At 37.0% G+C, this 16,847-nt stretch overlaps 2 protein-coding genes across 2 annotated transcripts in view; both read left to right on the top strand.

Moving 5' to 3' along the window:
• Nucleotides 1–8,737, top strand: part of LOC106169114 (guanylate-binding protein 3) — a 41,146-nt gene extending 32,409 nt beyond the window's left edge. The window contains exons 10-11 of the mRNA XM_087007675.1: nt 1,722–2,023; nt 8,624–8,737. Coding sequence (XP_086863801.1) covers nt 1,722–2,023; nt 8,624–8,737 — 416 coding nt within the window. The remainder of the gene's footprint in view (nt 1–1,721; nt 2,024–8,623) is intronic.
• Nucleotides 8,738–10,963: 2,226 nt separating this feature from the next.
• LOC147762753 (uncharacterized) lies at nt 10,964–12,397 on the top strand. The gene has a single exon (XM_087007674.1). It carries the CDS (start codon nt 10,964–10,966, stop codon nt 12,395–12,397), a length of 1,434 nt encoding a protein of 477 aa, XP_086863800.1.
• The last annotated feature ends 4,450 nt before the right edge of the window (nt 12,398–16,847 follow it).

Below are 16,847 nucleotides of genomic sequence, written 5' to 3'. Positions count from 1 at the left end.
TGGGCACCAATCACACACACACGGCTTTTAATCAATCAACAATAGGTTTTACATGTATAATGCATAATCTCTTTATTTGATCTTTAAGTACAAATAAGCGAATTATTTGGAAGTATAGCAATCAATGCAAATCTGGAAAATACCTATAACCAATAACTTAATAAATGGGTGGAAGGCATTGTAACTCCTGTCAATAAGTTTTGACCCAAGATTAAAGTGAATGTTTTGAAAAAAGCACACTTGATTTTCATTCCACAAAAACATCAAAACAATGCAAATCCACATTATCCAACTAACTGATTCCCCTTCATGAGAAGAATGAGAAAATAAAGTGCGAAGAACTTATGTATGGTAATGATGTAATCCATGGATTATTTAGCACTATTCAGGACATGGACCAAATATTGCTACAGAGTTCAAATATTTAAGTCAAGCTGATCTTTTGCTTCAAGGAATATAAATATGATATTCAATATCTCAGTAAGATCTTATTCCATTTAAAAGTGGCATTCACGGATATCTTCAATTCAGTGAAACAGAAAAAAAACAGACATGAGCCTAGGTTTCAGAAAGAAAAAAAAACTCCGAACATTTATCATGGAACCCAACACCTAAGCGGCCGGAGGTCCGGGGACCGCCTTTGAATTGAATTTAAAAGCGCAGAATTCCACGTTTCTGGGGCAAAAATTAATGTCTGAAAAGCTCCTTGTAATAAAAAGTTCATCAAAATGTGTCAGTTTTCATTATTTAATGAAGCTCCATAAATTGCTGTACTTTCTTGTAGGGGATCTTCTTGCTACTTCATGGCTGACATTAGTCAGTCATCAGGTGACCTCTAATAACCTCGGCAGGCTGTAACCATAGCAACGGAAGTATGATATAAATCCCTGTCGTTATAAAGATAATATATCCATCTTTTAACTGTGGTATTGGTCGAAGTAATGTATTGATCACTTCATGCACATTTGTAAGGCAAACTTCGGGGAAATATACACCACTCACACAGTTGAAAATGTAGACGGGAGTACTGCGAGGCAGTGAAATGTTCATGTGGCTGTATCTCGACAAAAACGCAACAGAAAGCTTTAATATTTTACAGTTTTATTAAGGTCACAAAGATTACTAACTATATAAGCAAAATGAGAGTATTCTGTGAGAACCGACCTTGCCATTTTTTGGCCAATTTGCCTGGTGGTTAGAAAAAACGTGCACTTTAAACAGAAACTTCACCCTTAGAATAGCTCATTTGATAAATTGCACATAAGTTGATTTATCTGTTGCATCTTAAATGGCTAATGGTACCCTTTTTGATATTTTTGTATATAATATTGCTATATTAGCTTATTAAGTTGTTTCTTGAAGTTTGAAAACTTAAACTTGCAAAATGCAAGAAGACTAACACCCCATTTCCATAGATTTTTAGATCGATCTATCTCTGTGGGGAATCTCACTAGATTCCTGTCAGCTTAGCCGGCTTAAGCGTCTGTCCCGCCTACTAAAAGCTGTAAGGGGGTAATTAACTATGGTGCCCGCTCGGCTGACTGCAATTTAGCGTGAACCCCCAGGGAGTTAGGTCGATCTAAATCTTAATCTTTAGATCGATCTAAATCTCTGGGAAAGCACCCATAGAGGCACACTAAAAAGCTAACAGTTTGTTGGTTGACTTTCAGAAATGTACCGTTTATGTTTATGATTTCAAATAGTTCTTATTTCCCCTGCAGTCAAGAGAGATAGTCAAGGCCAAGAAAATAGCAGCGTCGTCGGTGGGGAACTGCTACGTTACCTCCAGGAGAATCGTGACAGGTCTCGTCATTACTGTGAGAAGGTGTTCAAGAGACTCCTGGATGATTTGAAACAACGCCTGAGCCCAATACCAGAAGGCTACACAAATGAAAAGCTGGAGGCAGATATGGCCAAACTGAAAGAGTCTTACTTGCGACAAGCTATAGGGCCCATGAAATTAACCGTGCAGAGAGAGAGGTTGGATTTATCCGATATCGCTGGATTCTTTAAAATATGCATGGTATGTGCATGTTAAATATAAATTATTGTGCCCATTAAACAGCATAAGAGTTTGCTTTTGAAATATGTGTCATATTGGTGAGAAGAGACATAATGGTTATGGTTAAGAATTTTTTTAAATTTAGGTCTACAATGCTAATTACTTTGCTTATAATTTAAGTTAAATTCTTTGGGAACTACCTTAACCACCAACCACAGTATGTGGAAAACTATCTGGCCCACCCGTTTTTTCAAAATTGCAACTAACTAATGGCTATTAATAAAATACAGGTCAACTTTGAAAGTCAGCTTGATCAGATGATTTTTCCAACTAAATACTGTTTTTACTGTACTTCATACAATATGCATTGCAGACAACATATGTCTAGGAAAACCGACAGGCCTATTGTCCTCAAACTGACAGGAGGACTAATATACAGTGGTAGTAACAATTATGTTTCCGTTGTACACCGGTTTATCAACGTTTGAAGTGTTTTAATCCCTGTCCTGTGAATAGAAGAAGAGCCGTATTTATCCCTTCAAAATTAAAACGCACAAACACGATAGCTTAGGTGGAATAACACAATACTTAAGACGAGTGAACCCCATGACGCCGGTTTCTGTGGTCCAGCGCGAGCGCGACAATCAACTGTACCAAGGTGTAATTAACAGCAGGATACATCAGCCAGAAAGTCCCTATTGTTTGTTGCGGCGGTAGGATTATAGCTTTAAGAGGCTAGAAACCATGCTACCGCGTGCTGGTAAACCGTCTCCCGTAGCGAACTGTCCTTTTGTTCACTAGCTTGGCACGCGCAGCTGGGCTCCGTATCTCGAAAGATTCGCTATGTTGCGCACGTGCGTTAGTGTCTCGATTCCATAACCGATTCTATTTCGAGATACGGGGCCATGGAATCGAGACACTTGCGCACGTGAGCAAATGTCTCTATTCCGTGGCCCCGTATCTCGAAATAGAATCGGTTATGGAATCGAGATACTAACGCACGTGCGCAACATAGCGAACCTTTCGAGATACGGAGCCCTGATCATGTTTTTAGTGTTGCTAGCAAACTGCTAGTTTAATTCGGTATCAGTTATTTTATTCAATATGAAGTGTTCCGTAGTCAAAAATTGAATTTGATTAACATGCATAAGCACCAGCAGTGTGCATCAGCATGATAAACAATTCACCCTGTCTCAAAATTCTTATTGCAATTATGAATGATAATGGCCAAAAATTTAGAAGATTAAAGATGCTACGTATATAAATTTCCATTCTCGCGACCTGTGTAAAAATAAAGATTAAAACAAACAAAGAAAGCAACATTATTTTAAAAAAAGATTTACAGAACAAGCTGAAGTGTAGCCTCAATTACTAAAAATATTCACTTGATATGGACAATTGGCTTGAACCAGTCTTATTTTATTAACATTGCGAATGGCACATTCTCCATCGTCACCGTAGAATTAACATTATTATTTTACAGCAATAATCTTATTTAACAATCTTATTGTTTAGGCCTGGTTTATGTTTGTTTAAGAAATGATAGCCATTGTGTTAACAGTAGATTGCCAGCTATAGTAAGATCCCCCTCCTCTTTTAACCGCTGTCATTCATCGTTAATTGTCCGTAATTTTATATAGTGTGATCATACTGTCAGTCTTCCCTCTGTTGCACTCTGGAGTTAAATTGTCCTTGTGCCACTGCTCTATATTTTTTCCTATTCTGTTTTTTATAGTAACCTTTTCACTTATTTTAAAATATTTTCATCTCGTTTTCCATTGTGCGCTCTGCGAAACGGATGATTATTTCCCACAACAGAATAAGTTTTAAAGCAATTTGTCAGCTCATAACTGTGAAATGGCGCCCTTTTTCTGGTTGTTGTTTAAAAATGGACATTAGTTTGTCGAGGTTTAATGCTTAGCTCGTTTAACATAATACTTATAACGTTATATTGAGGTGCGTCTAAACAATAAGATGTCAATTTTATACTTGACCGTTATTGCCTGATGTTGCACGTATGCTTTTTTTTTTTTTTTTTTTTTTTTTTTTTTACAACAGTGATCTAAAACAGGTCCAAAACAGGTCGATAGTGTATTTTAATATAGCAAAATCTGTTGGACAGGACGTTTCTCCGCAGCAGCCGGACACACAGTTATTGTGCAGGCTCGGTTTTAGCTTGTTTGAAATGATAACAATCACGTTTAACAATAGATTGCGAGCTATAGTAGGACCCCCCTCCGCTCTAACCGAAATCATACATTGTTAATTGACCGTTCTTTATATAGTGTGATCACACTGTGGGTCTTCCCCCTGTTGCACACTGGAGTTAAATTGTCCTTGCGACACTGCTAGATATTTTCTCCTATTCTGTAGTTTATATAAACCTTATCATTTATTTTTGAATATTATCATCTCATTACCTATTGTGCTCTCCTAGAAACGGGGGATTTAGCAATTTCAAATATTAACATAATATATTAACATATTATTACATTACTACCATAGTAACACATCATCGCCGCATTAACTATGAACAAATATTACATAAACATAAAGCAAATTCAAATAAAGAAAAACAACCGACTCTCTCGGTTAACCATTTTCTAACCCACACCTTCTCTTTTGATATACTTTCCTAAGAACTCACACTTTGTTTGGAAAAGAAAACATTTCTTAGGCTTTCCTAACCTCTTTCAAATTCTTAAGCTGATCTTCAAAATTCTTTCCCAACACTGTAATATCATCCAGATACACTAACACTTTCTCCCAAGTCACTTCTTTTAAACGTTTATATTTGCAGTTTCCAAACTCCACCGCATGCTCAAAAGCTCTGTCTTCCAAACATTCAATCAATCTGCTACTTTTTATTTTATCATTCCATCCATATCTTTCTGCCATGTCTTCAAACTTAAATACAAAAGCTTCTCAATTTTCTCTTCCATTCCCACTAAAACTAGGCATTTTATGAACAGGTCTTTTTTCTCTTTCAACTAAAGGAACTCTTTTCTGTTCAAATTCAGATTCACTTTCACTATCACTTTCACTCTCTTCTAGTTTCAGTATTGGAATTTTCACAGGGGTTTCCAAACTTTTCTTTTTACTACTTCTAGGTGCAGGTGTGGGTCTACTAGTTTCAATATTTCTAGGAGTTGGCCTTGGAATTTTTTTCTAAATCATGTTGTAAATGCATTCTTTCATACTGAGTTTGCAAATGATTATGACGGGCTGTCATTTCATCCAATTGCAATTTCAAATCCATTTTTTCAATTTCACATTTCTGCAAACTTTCCACACGTCTTTTCAACAATTCATTCTGTGCTTCAACCTGAGCATGTAACATCACTTCTTTTGTGGAATACTCTCTACACTCTTCTTCCATTTCCATTTCTTTTTTTCATCAACTCTTGCTTAGTTTTTCCCAACTCACTCTGAATTTTCACATTTCTTTCTTTCAACAAATCATTTTCATTTTTCAAATCACACTTCTCATTTTCCAAAGCATATTTCTCTTTTTCCCATTTATTCTTTTCATTTTCAAACTTTTTCACTTTAGCATCATAAATCTCCAATTCACTTGATAAAAATTCCATCTTTTCTCCAGCTTCTTCCACCTCATCTCGAAGATTTGATATCATTTCATTTTGTACTTTCACTCGCTCCATCAACTTTCTATACTTTTCTTCCCAATTCACACTCTCTTCCTTTTTCTCATCTCCAACTTTTGAACCTTCATCTTTTTCTTCCATTACACCCAGAATCACATTACCCTTCTTTTCCCATTTCTGCCATTCTGCCACACTAATACCAGTAATTTCTTCCAAATCACTCAACAGCAATTTTCCTTTTTGATTTCTCAAAGACACCAATCTATGAGCTTTCACTGGACCAATTCCTTTCAAATTTTTCAATTCTGTTTCAGATGCTGTCTGCACATTCAACACAACATTACTTTCTACATTACCCGACGCCATTTTCACTTCCAGTTTCTCACAATCTATTACACAATTTTATTGATAATAGCAATGCAGCAATGCCACAAAAACTATACAATAAAATACTTTCACCGCTGCCACACTTTACTGTTTGAAGAAAGTTTCAGCAAAAAGCCACTACTAAACTTCACAGTAAATACAAACAAATCTCTCACACTATTCAACCTACTCACATGTACACCTATGATGAAACACTTTCAACACAGACGAACAAGGTAGAATAGTACTCTATCAATATATGCTATTGCAATATTGATAAAAATATACAATAAACAATTCACACTCACTCCTTCATTCAGCAAGTCAGTGAATAACACAAATTTGAAACCTTTATTTCAAATAAATGCTTTTCTTTGTAAATAAACTCACTAAATTATGTTCTGTATTCTAATTACAACATAAGGCTCTAGGCGCACGGGCCTGTAATTACACGTGGTCTGTCCGATTACTACTCAGTACACGTGGTTCACAATGTCTCTGCAGTTGTAGTATCGCAACAGAAATTTAATACAAAATGTCTCTAAAGTACTAAAATGCATTGTAAACTGAAAATATTTACTGAATTGCCACGAGTATGTAACAACAGTGAAAATAAAATATCACTTTAATATGTTCCGACCAGTTCGCGTCTTGCAACAAGTCCCGTCTAACACGTGTCACTATCTTTCCAACTCTCACTCAATCATACACAAAGCTTTTCAAAAATTCCAATATCACTAATAACTACTAATTATATCATCTAACAACATAAGCTACACAATTTCTTTTCCGTAATTTGACAACGAAATCTACAAAAAATTAATTGTGTCAATTTAACAACATATGCTACACAAATTTTATCTTCTCACTACGTTAGCTACACATACATAACTAGGGATGTTATGTGACCGTAGCGTTATGATGATCACTGAAGCCTGTCCATTTAGACAAGCTTCAGTGATGATCGAGTGCAACCTCGAGCCGCTACCCAAAAATATCTCGCTTCACTCGATATTTTTGCGTAGCGTCTCTCGGAAAACTCGGATTTAACCTCGATGTAGTCTAGAATTTCACGACTACATCTTGGTTAAATCAGTCGAGGTCACTAAATGCTGGAAGTCAAAGACAGATTGATCATGTGACCTTCTTGGCATCTAGAGAATTGTGATGTTGCTTGCGTTATATATTTACCAGTAGACACATTTAAAATCTCTCACACTCTTAAAAATTTTGCATAAACCTTTCACGTTTAACAATTATTACTTGGCATCAAGAGAATTGTGACGTTGATTGCGACCAGTAGACAAATTAAAAATCTTTCACACTTTTGAAAAATTAGCATAAACATTTCACGTTTAACAATTATTATTTATAACTTTATTACACTAAGTCATATCATATGGGTATGGTTTGAAAATGGGAATTAGTTTACATTTAAGCTACACGTGCATAGAAATTATTTGTAAATCTATAACTTTTTAACGAGGGTTGTGTTATTTACCTTTTTTTAAAGCTGTTCATTCTTCCTCTTTATCAGATTTATCGGTTAAAAATCAAACATATTCCCCCTTTGAGCTTGTAATTACATGTAGTATGCTCCATGCTCTGAAAACCAGCACATGTATATTCCGAAATCGCCACGTAGTAAAAAATGTCACCAAAACGTAGAATTATTACACCTGTGGACTTGGATTAAACATCCGTTTAATTTTGACTATATTCTGTAACCGCCTCGTCGTCAGAAATAACAATAAAAACTAGAATTATTACTCCCGTGAACTTGTAACAAACATCCGTCTGATTTTGACTATATTCCGAAACAGCCTCGTCGTCAGAAATATCACCAAAAAGTAAATTTCTTTCTCCTTTGCACTTGTGAAAAATTAGATTGACTATATTCCGGTCTGACGCTCCTTGTTTATCAGAAATGTCACTGAAAAGTAGAGGTTTTGCCTTCTGCAGCAGGCCCAGCTAGGTGTGGCTCAGCTGAGAAGCGCACGGTCAGTGTCGACGATTGATTTAATACTTTTCACGCCAGTTGAACGTCCATGACAAGTATTTAGCATGAAATGACTGTATTTTTTCTCGGTATGTATGTCAAATAATACACTGTCACCCTCTCGCGATATACGCCATGAACACCTCTCGCTAACGCTCGAGGTGTTATGGCATATATCGCTCGGGTGACAGTGTATTATCTCACACAAAATTCTATCCTGTCGATTAATAAGCTACACAAACTCTATCCTGTCATACATGTAAGCTACACAAATCAATATTTCTGTGACTGTCAGTCACCATCAGAAGGATGCAGAGGAGCCCCGGGGGAGGATGTAACAGTTACAACACAAGGCCAGTAATTAGGGGCAATTGACCTGGATTTTCATTCCAGGTGAAATGACCCTAGTCATTTACTCCCTGATGATGGTGACTGACAGTCACAGAAATATTGGAGGTAATACACACATATTTTACAAGCTCTTGATAAAAAGAAAAACAAGAATTTGAATGTATACATACAGAGCTAATGAAACTGTTCTCTCAGAAAATAATAAATAAAAGCGTGAATTGTGGGTGTTATGTGCAGAATTGAATTTATGTGAATAATAAATTGTATTTTAATGATATTCCAATTTCGACCATATTTCAGCAAAAAGAGGAAAATGACAATGAAAGAAGAAGGCTAATGGGGAGAATACAGAAACTAGAGGAAGATAATGCTGCTCAACTGACAAAGGTTTGTGGTAGAGGTGTACACTGGTGACCTCTATTTAGCATAGAATTTTTTGTGGAAATTAGCATTTCCCTATGAATGCTAAATTATACTCAATTGAAAACCCTTCAGGTAAAACGACATATAAGTCGTTAAGTTCCACATGTATTGCTTCATAAGTAAATACCAACAGTCACCGTCTCCATCCCTAGAGACTTGCATGTACAACTAAAATATGTGTTTATAGAGTGACGTTCTGCGAACAGTTTTGAACATGATGGCATACGATGTTTCTCTGTAACCGATATGCAGTACCCGACACGTTGACTATCCGATTTCATTTTGAAAGATATATATATATATATATATATATATTTTTTTATTGTAGGCTCAAGAACAAAAATATGAACTGCTTTTGCAAGCGTTTCTTCAATATTTAGAGAGTCGGGCAGTAAAAGAGGTACTCCAGCATTCCAAATAAGATAAGAGAGAACTTTCATTTGAATCCTCTTACAAAGCGTTGCATGCACGAAGACTTAATATATTGAATTAATTCACATAGACAGGTGTTAAGCACTCACTATCTGTAACAACGTCCTATACTTATTTATTTCGATTTCACCGTGAATTGTAAAACCATCAGGTAAAGTATATAAGTGTATGTTTATGGATAATAATTTTGCGAATGTTTGATAAGTATCTTTAATTTTCAATTGAGTAACCCAGTGCTGAGACAGTGCGGTTTAATGTTGATATATATTCTAATTGTAGCTTTCCAAAGAAAATGAACAACTACGTACGACTCTGGGTATAACGGATATGGAGCTAAAACATGCCAAATCAGAAGCAAAGAAGAATGCAAAGTATGCACTAGGTTTGAAAGCCCGTAGTTTCTTTGGAAGATTGTTTAATTCGGAGCCAAAATAGGAACTTTTACATTAGGCCCTAATGCCAATCAAGTATGCTGTACATTAAACCAAAGTCGGGTGTCCAAATGAATTGAATAGTGCAAAACACTGACACAGTAACCATATTGTGATTCAGCACATTCTATCTATGTCACTAATTGCATAAAAATATGGTGTCGATAATGAATCAAACCTGACACTATTAAAGGGATAATAACTCTTCGTACGAAATCTATATTTCACAAAAAAATATTGTGAATAACTCATAGAAATATAAAATATTATGTTTTACGACGAAAACAGCAGTTATAGCTATTATTCTGATATCTGAGCTTGTCTTCAGATCACGTGACTTCCACTGATGGCTATACTCTGTTATAATCTCTTAAGAGATTTTAACAAAAAACCAAACTTTTTAGAAAAAATCCAGGGACTAATTTTGAATGTAAAAATGGATTCATTAACCATCGGTAAGTATGGGAAAATTGTTGTTTACTCCAGGAAAATTCATTTTTTGACCAAAACAAAGAGTTATTAGCCCTTTAAGTTTGTTATATATGGAGGAGGCAGTGATTGATTTTTAATCTTGTCTAAAAGTACCCCTCTAAATATACCAATGTGATAATTTTGTAGATAATATTGTATTTCTTTGATAGTCCTGCTTTAAAGTAGTAAATGGTAATTTCTCATTGACATGGGCGTCCGCAGAAAATTTTCCAGGGTGGGGGCAAAATCATTGAAGGGGGAGATAATGATTGGCTGGGTACCCGCAATAAAATGCAGTTCCAAAATTCCAAAATTCCAAAAAGTGACTCCCTTGACCACCCCCCTGCGGACACCCATGCTCATTGACATTGTATAAATTGGTGACAAGCCGGATCCAGCCTTATTATTATTTTTATTTATTTATTTATTTATTTTGCTTTATCTGTATTTTAAGAGGTAACATGATTATAATAATCATTATGCAGGCTCATAATATAAAAGAAAACGAAAATAAGTATTGCTATAATGCTACATGTTACGGTATTGGAATAATTGATGGATATCAATAAAACGCGAAAGAAACAGACAAATTAAATCCAGCTGTTTTTTTCGCGAATATGTAAATTCGAAAGAGCAGTCAGTTTATACTGGTAAAATGAATTGTGAATAAAATAGGAATGCAGTTCTACAAAATCATCAGGACCGCAGAAAAGGCCGAATTTTTGTGCCTCTGGGTGTCTAGCCACTTTGGATGGCGGATTAAATTTGACTTTTTTATAATAATAGATGGAGTCTTAACGGTCCCTCTTTCCTTATGTCAGATACCGCTGACGTTTCAGCCAACTTTGTGTCTATTGAAGAAAAGGTTGAAAATCTGTGGAAAATGGAAGTGGGAAATGATGATTTTTCAATTTCACAGGATGACCGTAAGGTTCTTTCATTGTGGGAAAACTCAGTTTCCAAGGAAAATGACCATTACGTCCTCCCTATTCCCTGGACGGAAGGTGTGCCTAATTTCCCTGACAATTACTCCGTTGCTCTCCATCGCCTAAAGGGGTTGGAGCGTAGACTTAGAAGGGATGATATGTTCAACAGGTATGATGAGAACATGAAGAAATTGCTCAGCGAGGGTTACGCTGAGAAGGTCCCTGAAAAAGAAATTGTTTGGCGCAACGAATCTGTTTGGTATATCCCTCACCATTGTGTCACGAGCCCATCTAAGCCTGACAAACTGCGCATTGTGTTTGATTGTGCCTGTAAGTGTCAAGGAGTCAGTCTCAATGACCAGTGTTTGCAGGGCCCCGACTTGACAAATACGCTGATTGGCATACTTTTGCGTTTCCGTCAATTTAGATGTGCCATAATGGCGGATATTGAATGTATGTACTACCAAGTCATAGTTCCAGAAAAGGACAGAAATGCTTTACGCTTCTCATGGTGGGAGAATGACTCACTCGTGCATTATCGTATGTGCGTCCACCTGTTTGGAGGTAAATGGGCAGGTAGTGCTAGTTGTTTTGCGCTTAGGCGCACTGTGTTGGATCATGACGTCACTGATTTGGTGCGTGGGACGGTTCAGCGGAATTTTTACATTGACGACATGTTGAAGTCTGTGAAGACAAAAGAAGATGCCCTTGAGGTAATTGTCGATGTGAAAAGGGCTCTTCGTGATGGGGGTTTCAAACTTACCAAATTTGTAGTCAATGATTCTGAGCTGTTAGATGTTATTGCCCATGAAGATCGGGCAGTTGAGGTGAAAGAGCTGACTCATGGGGTGCATGCAAAAGCGTTGGGTATGATGTGGGAAGTTGATTTGGATGTTTTTTACTATACTTTCAAAATTGACAAAGGTCAGGAGATTACTAGACGCAATATGCTGAGCGTAGTGGCCAGTATGTATGACCCACTGGGTTTGATTGTTCCCGTCGTTTTACATGGGAAATTGATTTTCCAGGAGGCGACAAGACTAAAATTAGATTGGGACGATTCCGTTCCTCATGAATTATCTGTCGCGTGGATTGACTGGATCCAATCTTTAGAGGAATTGAAAGATCTCAAGTTTATGAGATGTGTCATTCCAGAGGAATGTTCAGCTGGAGTATCAGATCTACACGTATTCTGTGATGCAAGTCAGCACGCTTTTGGAGCCTGTGCATATGTGCGTTCAGTCAATCCTGGCGGAAAAATCCATGTTGCATTATTAGCTTCTAAAAATCGTCTCGCTCCATTGAAACAAGTAACAATTCCCAGACTGGAACTGTCGGCGTGTGTCACAGCAGTTCAACTTGATTCATTAGTGCGTCGCGAGCTCGATTAAGACCTAATGCATACAACTTACTGGAGCGACAGTAATGTTGCCCTGGGTTATATTTCAAATGAATCTAGGCGTTTTAAGACGTTTGTAGCAAATAGGGTATCCCTGATTAGAGAAAATTCAGACCCTAGTCAATGGCGTCATGTCCCAGGAAACGTCAACACGGCCGATGTGTTGTCACGCGGTTGTGACTCATGTGATATACCAAAAACCTGGCGTGAAGGCCCGGAATTTTTGAAAGACCACAAGTCTAACTGGCCGGCGTTTGAGATGGTCGATATTTCTGATGACGCGTTAATCGCAACATGTGAATTTACTGACTTGTCTGAAGTCGATGAAGCGGCTGATGATGGCGCGATACGGGAGTCTATTTTGGATAGACTTTTTCAACAATTTTCAAGCTACTGCAGATTGTGCAAGGCAGTAGCGTGGCTGCTTCGATTCCGTGATTTTTTTGCATACGAAAGTCGTGAAAAGGGGTCAAATCAGAGCAACTGAATTGAAAGAGGCGGAGCTTTGCATAATTAAAGTGGTCCAGAAGACTGCATACTCCGGCGAAATTAGAGACTTGCTAAAGACCGGCCGCGTTTCTAAGTCGAGTGCGATTTACAACTTGTCTCCAATCATGCGTGACGGCGTTTTGGTCGTAGGCGGTCGATTAGTACATTCTTTTATGGAATGCAAGCAACCTCCGATTTTGCCGAAAGATCATGTTGTTTCTGATCTTATCGTCCGTGAATTTCACGGTGACGCTCATTTGGGGAACGAGTGGACTCTTAGCAACATCCGCAGAAAATTCTGGATTGTTGGTTGCAGAAGTATTGTTAAAAAAGTTGGGAAAAGGTGTGTAGTTTGCAAACGATTGTACTCATCACCTATGATATGGCAGATTTACCAGGCGTGAGATCTCAAAGTGGAGGTCCCCCCTTTGACGTAGTTGGTGTTGATTTGTTGGCCCCCTTAAGGTTAAGGTTGGCCGCGCGGTGGCAAAACGGTACGGCTGTGTCTTTACTTGTTTTAAAACAAGGGCTGTGCATATTGAAGTTCTGGACAGTTTAGAGACTGATTCATTTATTAACGGTTTCATCCGTTTTGTTGCTAGGAGAGGATATCCTCATTTTGTGTCAAGACGTGTGTAAATAAATGTTTATACCTCCACCGGAAAATTCTGTTTTTGCATTCGCAACAATAATAATAATAATAATAATAATAATAATAATAATAATAATAAACATTTCTGACAACTAAAGCAAATGTCGTAAAATACTTAAATGTATTTGCTAGAAGCATTTGATTGTGTGTGTGTAGATGTGGGTGTGTACAGATGTATGTTAAGTTGAGTGAATGTTTGGATGAGGTAGATAAATCTCCCTTAATTGTGCTTGTATCTAACAGACGTTGAAAATTGGAAAAATACAACTAAGGTCTTTCATTTCTCTAGATATATCATTATTCTTAATGGCTAACATAAAATCGGCTTTATGAATTGCAATGGTTAAAATTCAGACAACATCAAGAAAAGAGACTTTTTTGAAAAATGCTACATTATACACCTACCACATTGTGTCTGTAGATCACATCTACTGCAATCAGTCAGCAGACATGCACAATTTAATACTCCACAAGCTATATACACCTACCACATTGTGTCTGTGGATCACATCTACTGCAATCAGTCAGCAGACATGTACAATTAAATACTTCACAAGCTATATACATCTACCACATTGTGTCTGTGGATCACATCTACTGCAATCAGTCAGCAGACATGTACAATTAATACTTCACAAGCTATATACACCTACCACATTGTGTCTGTGGATCACATCTACTGCAATCAGCCAGCAGATATTTTGCAGTCCAGTTGCTTCTCTCTCACTCAGTGTCAGCGCTGCACCTACGTACGGGTCAAATGAGAAACTTAGGACAGGAAGTTTACTTTGAGCCAATATATATAACTGCTAGTCCACTTGATGATATTACTTGATACTGCTATTACTATTACAAGTACTTTGTTTTAATATGTAGCAATCAAAAGGTTAGTGTGTCTCCTGTCGGTGCCAGTGTCTGGCAGTTTTGACGCCTGTACCTTATATTTTGATACATTGAGTGTGCCAAATGCAAGACCGGTATAAAGTCACGAAAATCTCAGCATTCATTAAAAACGCCATTTCCCTATATCATTGAAATATCTTTCAAAAAGTTGAGTTCTTGAACTTCATAATTAGTAACTAGACTCCGATGTAAAATTACATGACATAGTTAAGATAGCACGTTTCGATCACAGACGTATGAATGCATTTAACAAACTAACAACACTTTAAATAACGTTTTAAGCAACCTGGCACAATTATAGAAATACGGAAAACCTAGATTGAACTATAAGGGTCTAATGTATTATTTACACATAGTATCACTCTGGACTACAATCAAGCCGCACCATACACGAGTGTGAAATGCATACATTGTGTTGACGTCATACGACTAGTACGTCTCAACAACCACAATGTCACATTGACTAAATTATATATAAAGCTTATTGATGAAAAAATATGTGACCTGCGGATAACACTTTTTATAGATAAGTCAGTGGAGTTTGTACCTTTAAGGACGACCTAATCTATCACTTGATAATGAATTCACGACTCATAACCTGGCGGTATTTTGATAGCGCATATTTGGTCGCTGAAAAGCTCAGGGATGAGGCGATTTCACTACTGAAGAAACAAAGTAGAAAATTACAGGTATGTTTCCATTAAGTGGCTGTTTTTATTACAGAACATTAACATGTTTAGCTAAATGTTCTTGCAGACAGGTGAGATTTAATGTCCATGTTAAGCCGCTGCAAGTGTTTGCACATCTTTGGTACATGCCCATGTACTATTTTCTTTCGAAAGTCAACCTTTGTCCGGTGATAAATCATTTAAACAAAAAAGTAAAGAGATTGTAAGTTTGTTCAGTAAAACGCATTGCGTTATATATTTGTTTAATATAAATGATTCTAGAAATAAACATGGTAATAAAAGGACGGGTGGGCTGATTAGTAACAATCCAACACTTTTGGGCAAAAAAGGGGTTCATTCTACAGGGGTTTATTCCAAAATTCAGAAGAGTGATAAATTAGTCATCAGCTGCATGAGTTTCAGCCACTGAGAAGGAACAGCATAAGTTCAAATCAAATATACCCTGCTTCATTAAATGCACAAAATATTCTCTCCTCCTACAAGGATTGACTCTCGGCTATCGAGTCAAAGAACAAGGGGGAATAGTTTTACTGCGATGACAGCTGTATTTAAATAATTTCAATATATTCTAGTTTCTTCAATGGAGCCGCCAACCCAGAGTGTCAACACTGAAAAGAACTACGTACGCTCTATTGTCCAGAGATTTGAAAGGCAGGAAAATGTAAGAATATATCCTGTTTACAACCTGATTTAATAAAATATACACCACGCGAGAAGCGAAGAATGTAAGTGTCACAGCTGTTAATAATAAGAAGAAGAATAATAATTATTATTATAATAATAACAATAATAATATTTTACTGATAAGAATTGCTGTATTATGATGACAATCCATTGAGTTGAAGTAAAATGCCCCTCGTAGTCATTGTAATGCATGTACTTTTATTCTAACCAATGAAAAAAAATCGCCTTTCTACTAGCATATATCAAGATCTTGACGAAGCACTACTAGTTGTCTTTAGTCTGCCTGCTTTGCTCCACGAGATTCAGAAATTGAAGCATACTGCTGCCTGTGATGTAAATACGCCTCACCTCAAGAATTCCACTGCAGCAGAGATTTTTGTCTGTGTAGTCATGGCCGCACAATGAACAAACCCATATATCTGTTAGATAAACGACTCTGGTAAAAAATAACGCTTAGCTATAAATAATAGTTTTAATGTGCCTGTAGCACTTCCCAATCTTCGGATAAAAATGGGCGGGCTTCTGAAGGTGGAAGTGGGGGACTGCATTGAATACGGAGAACAGTTCGATAAACGTCGAGGAACAGTGCTGGTCAGTGATTTTACAGGGAGCTTAAGCCAGTGTAGACGACATCTCCTACTGCAGCAGAGATTGAGGCTGGCGAAGCACTGGCAGTAGAAAAGAAATGACGCTTCTCCAAATTTGCGATACACTTCAATATGATGGGTATTTAAAGATGTACTCAAGTGATGATTATTTACTTGCCTAATAAAACATTAAATGGCTACATTCAAATAAAAAACACAACATCGGCGTTGGAAAATGATCAAAAACACTACTCTGTATTTTTAATTCCAGTGTTACATCACCCTAGTTACCGGTGGGAGGCCCAAAACTTTCACGTCTCCAGGGCTGAAACTAATATCCCTACACGGAAATGAATGGTACACTTTCAAAAAACAGTCATCGAAAAGTATATTTTCCAGGGAAATTGAACCAGCATCCGGCAAATCGCCAGTAGTATT

The sequence above is a fragment of the Lingula anatina genome, chromosome 3 (genome assembly GCF_051362555.1).
Source record: "Lingula anatina isolate TDL-2025a chromosome 3, LinAna3.0, whole genome shotgun sequence".
In the NCBI taxonomy this organism is placed as follows: Eukaryota; Metazoa; Brachiopoda; class Lingulata; order Lingulida; family Lingulidae; genus Lingula; species Lingula anatina.
The sequence above is the reverse complement of the archived record's forward strand: the minus strand, read 5'-3'. Positions and strand labels throughout refer to the sequence as shown.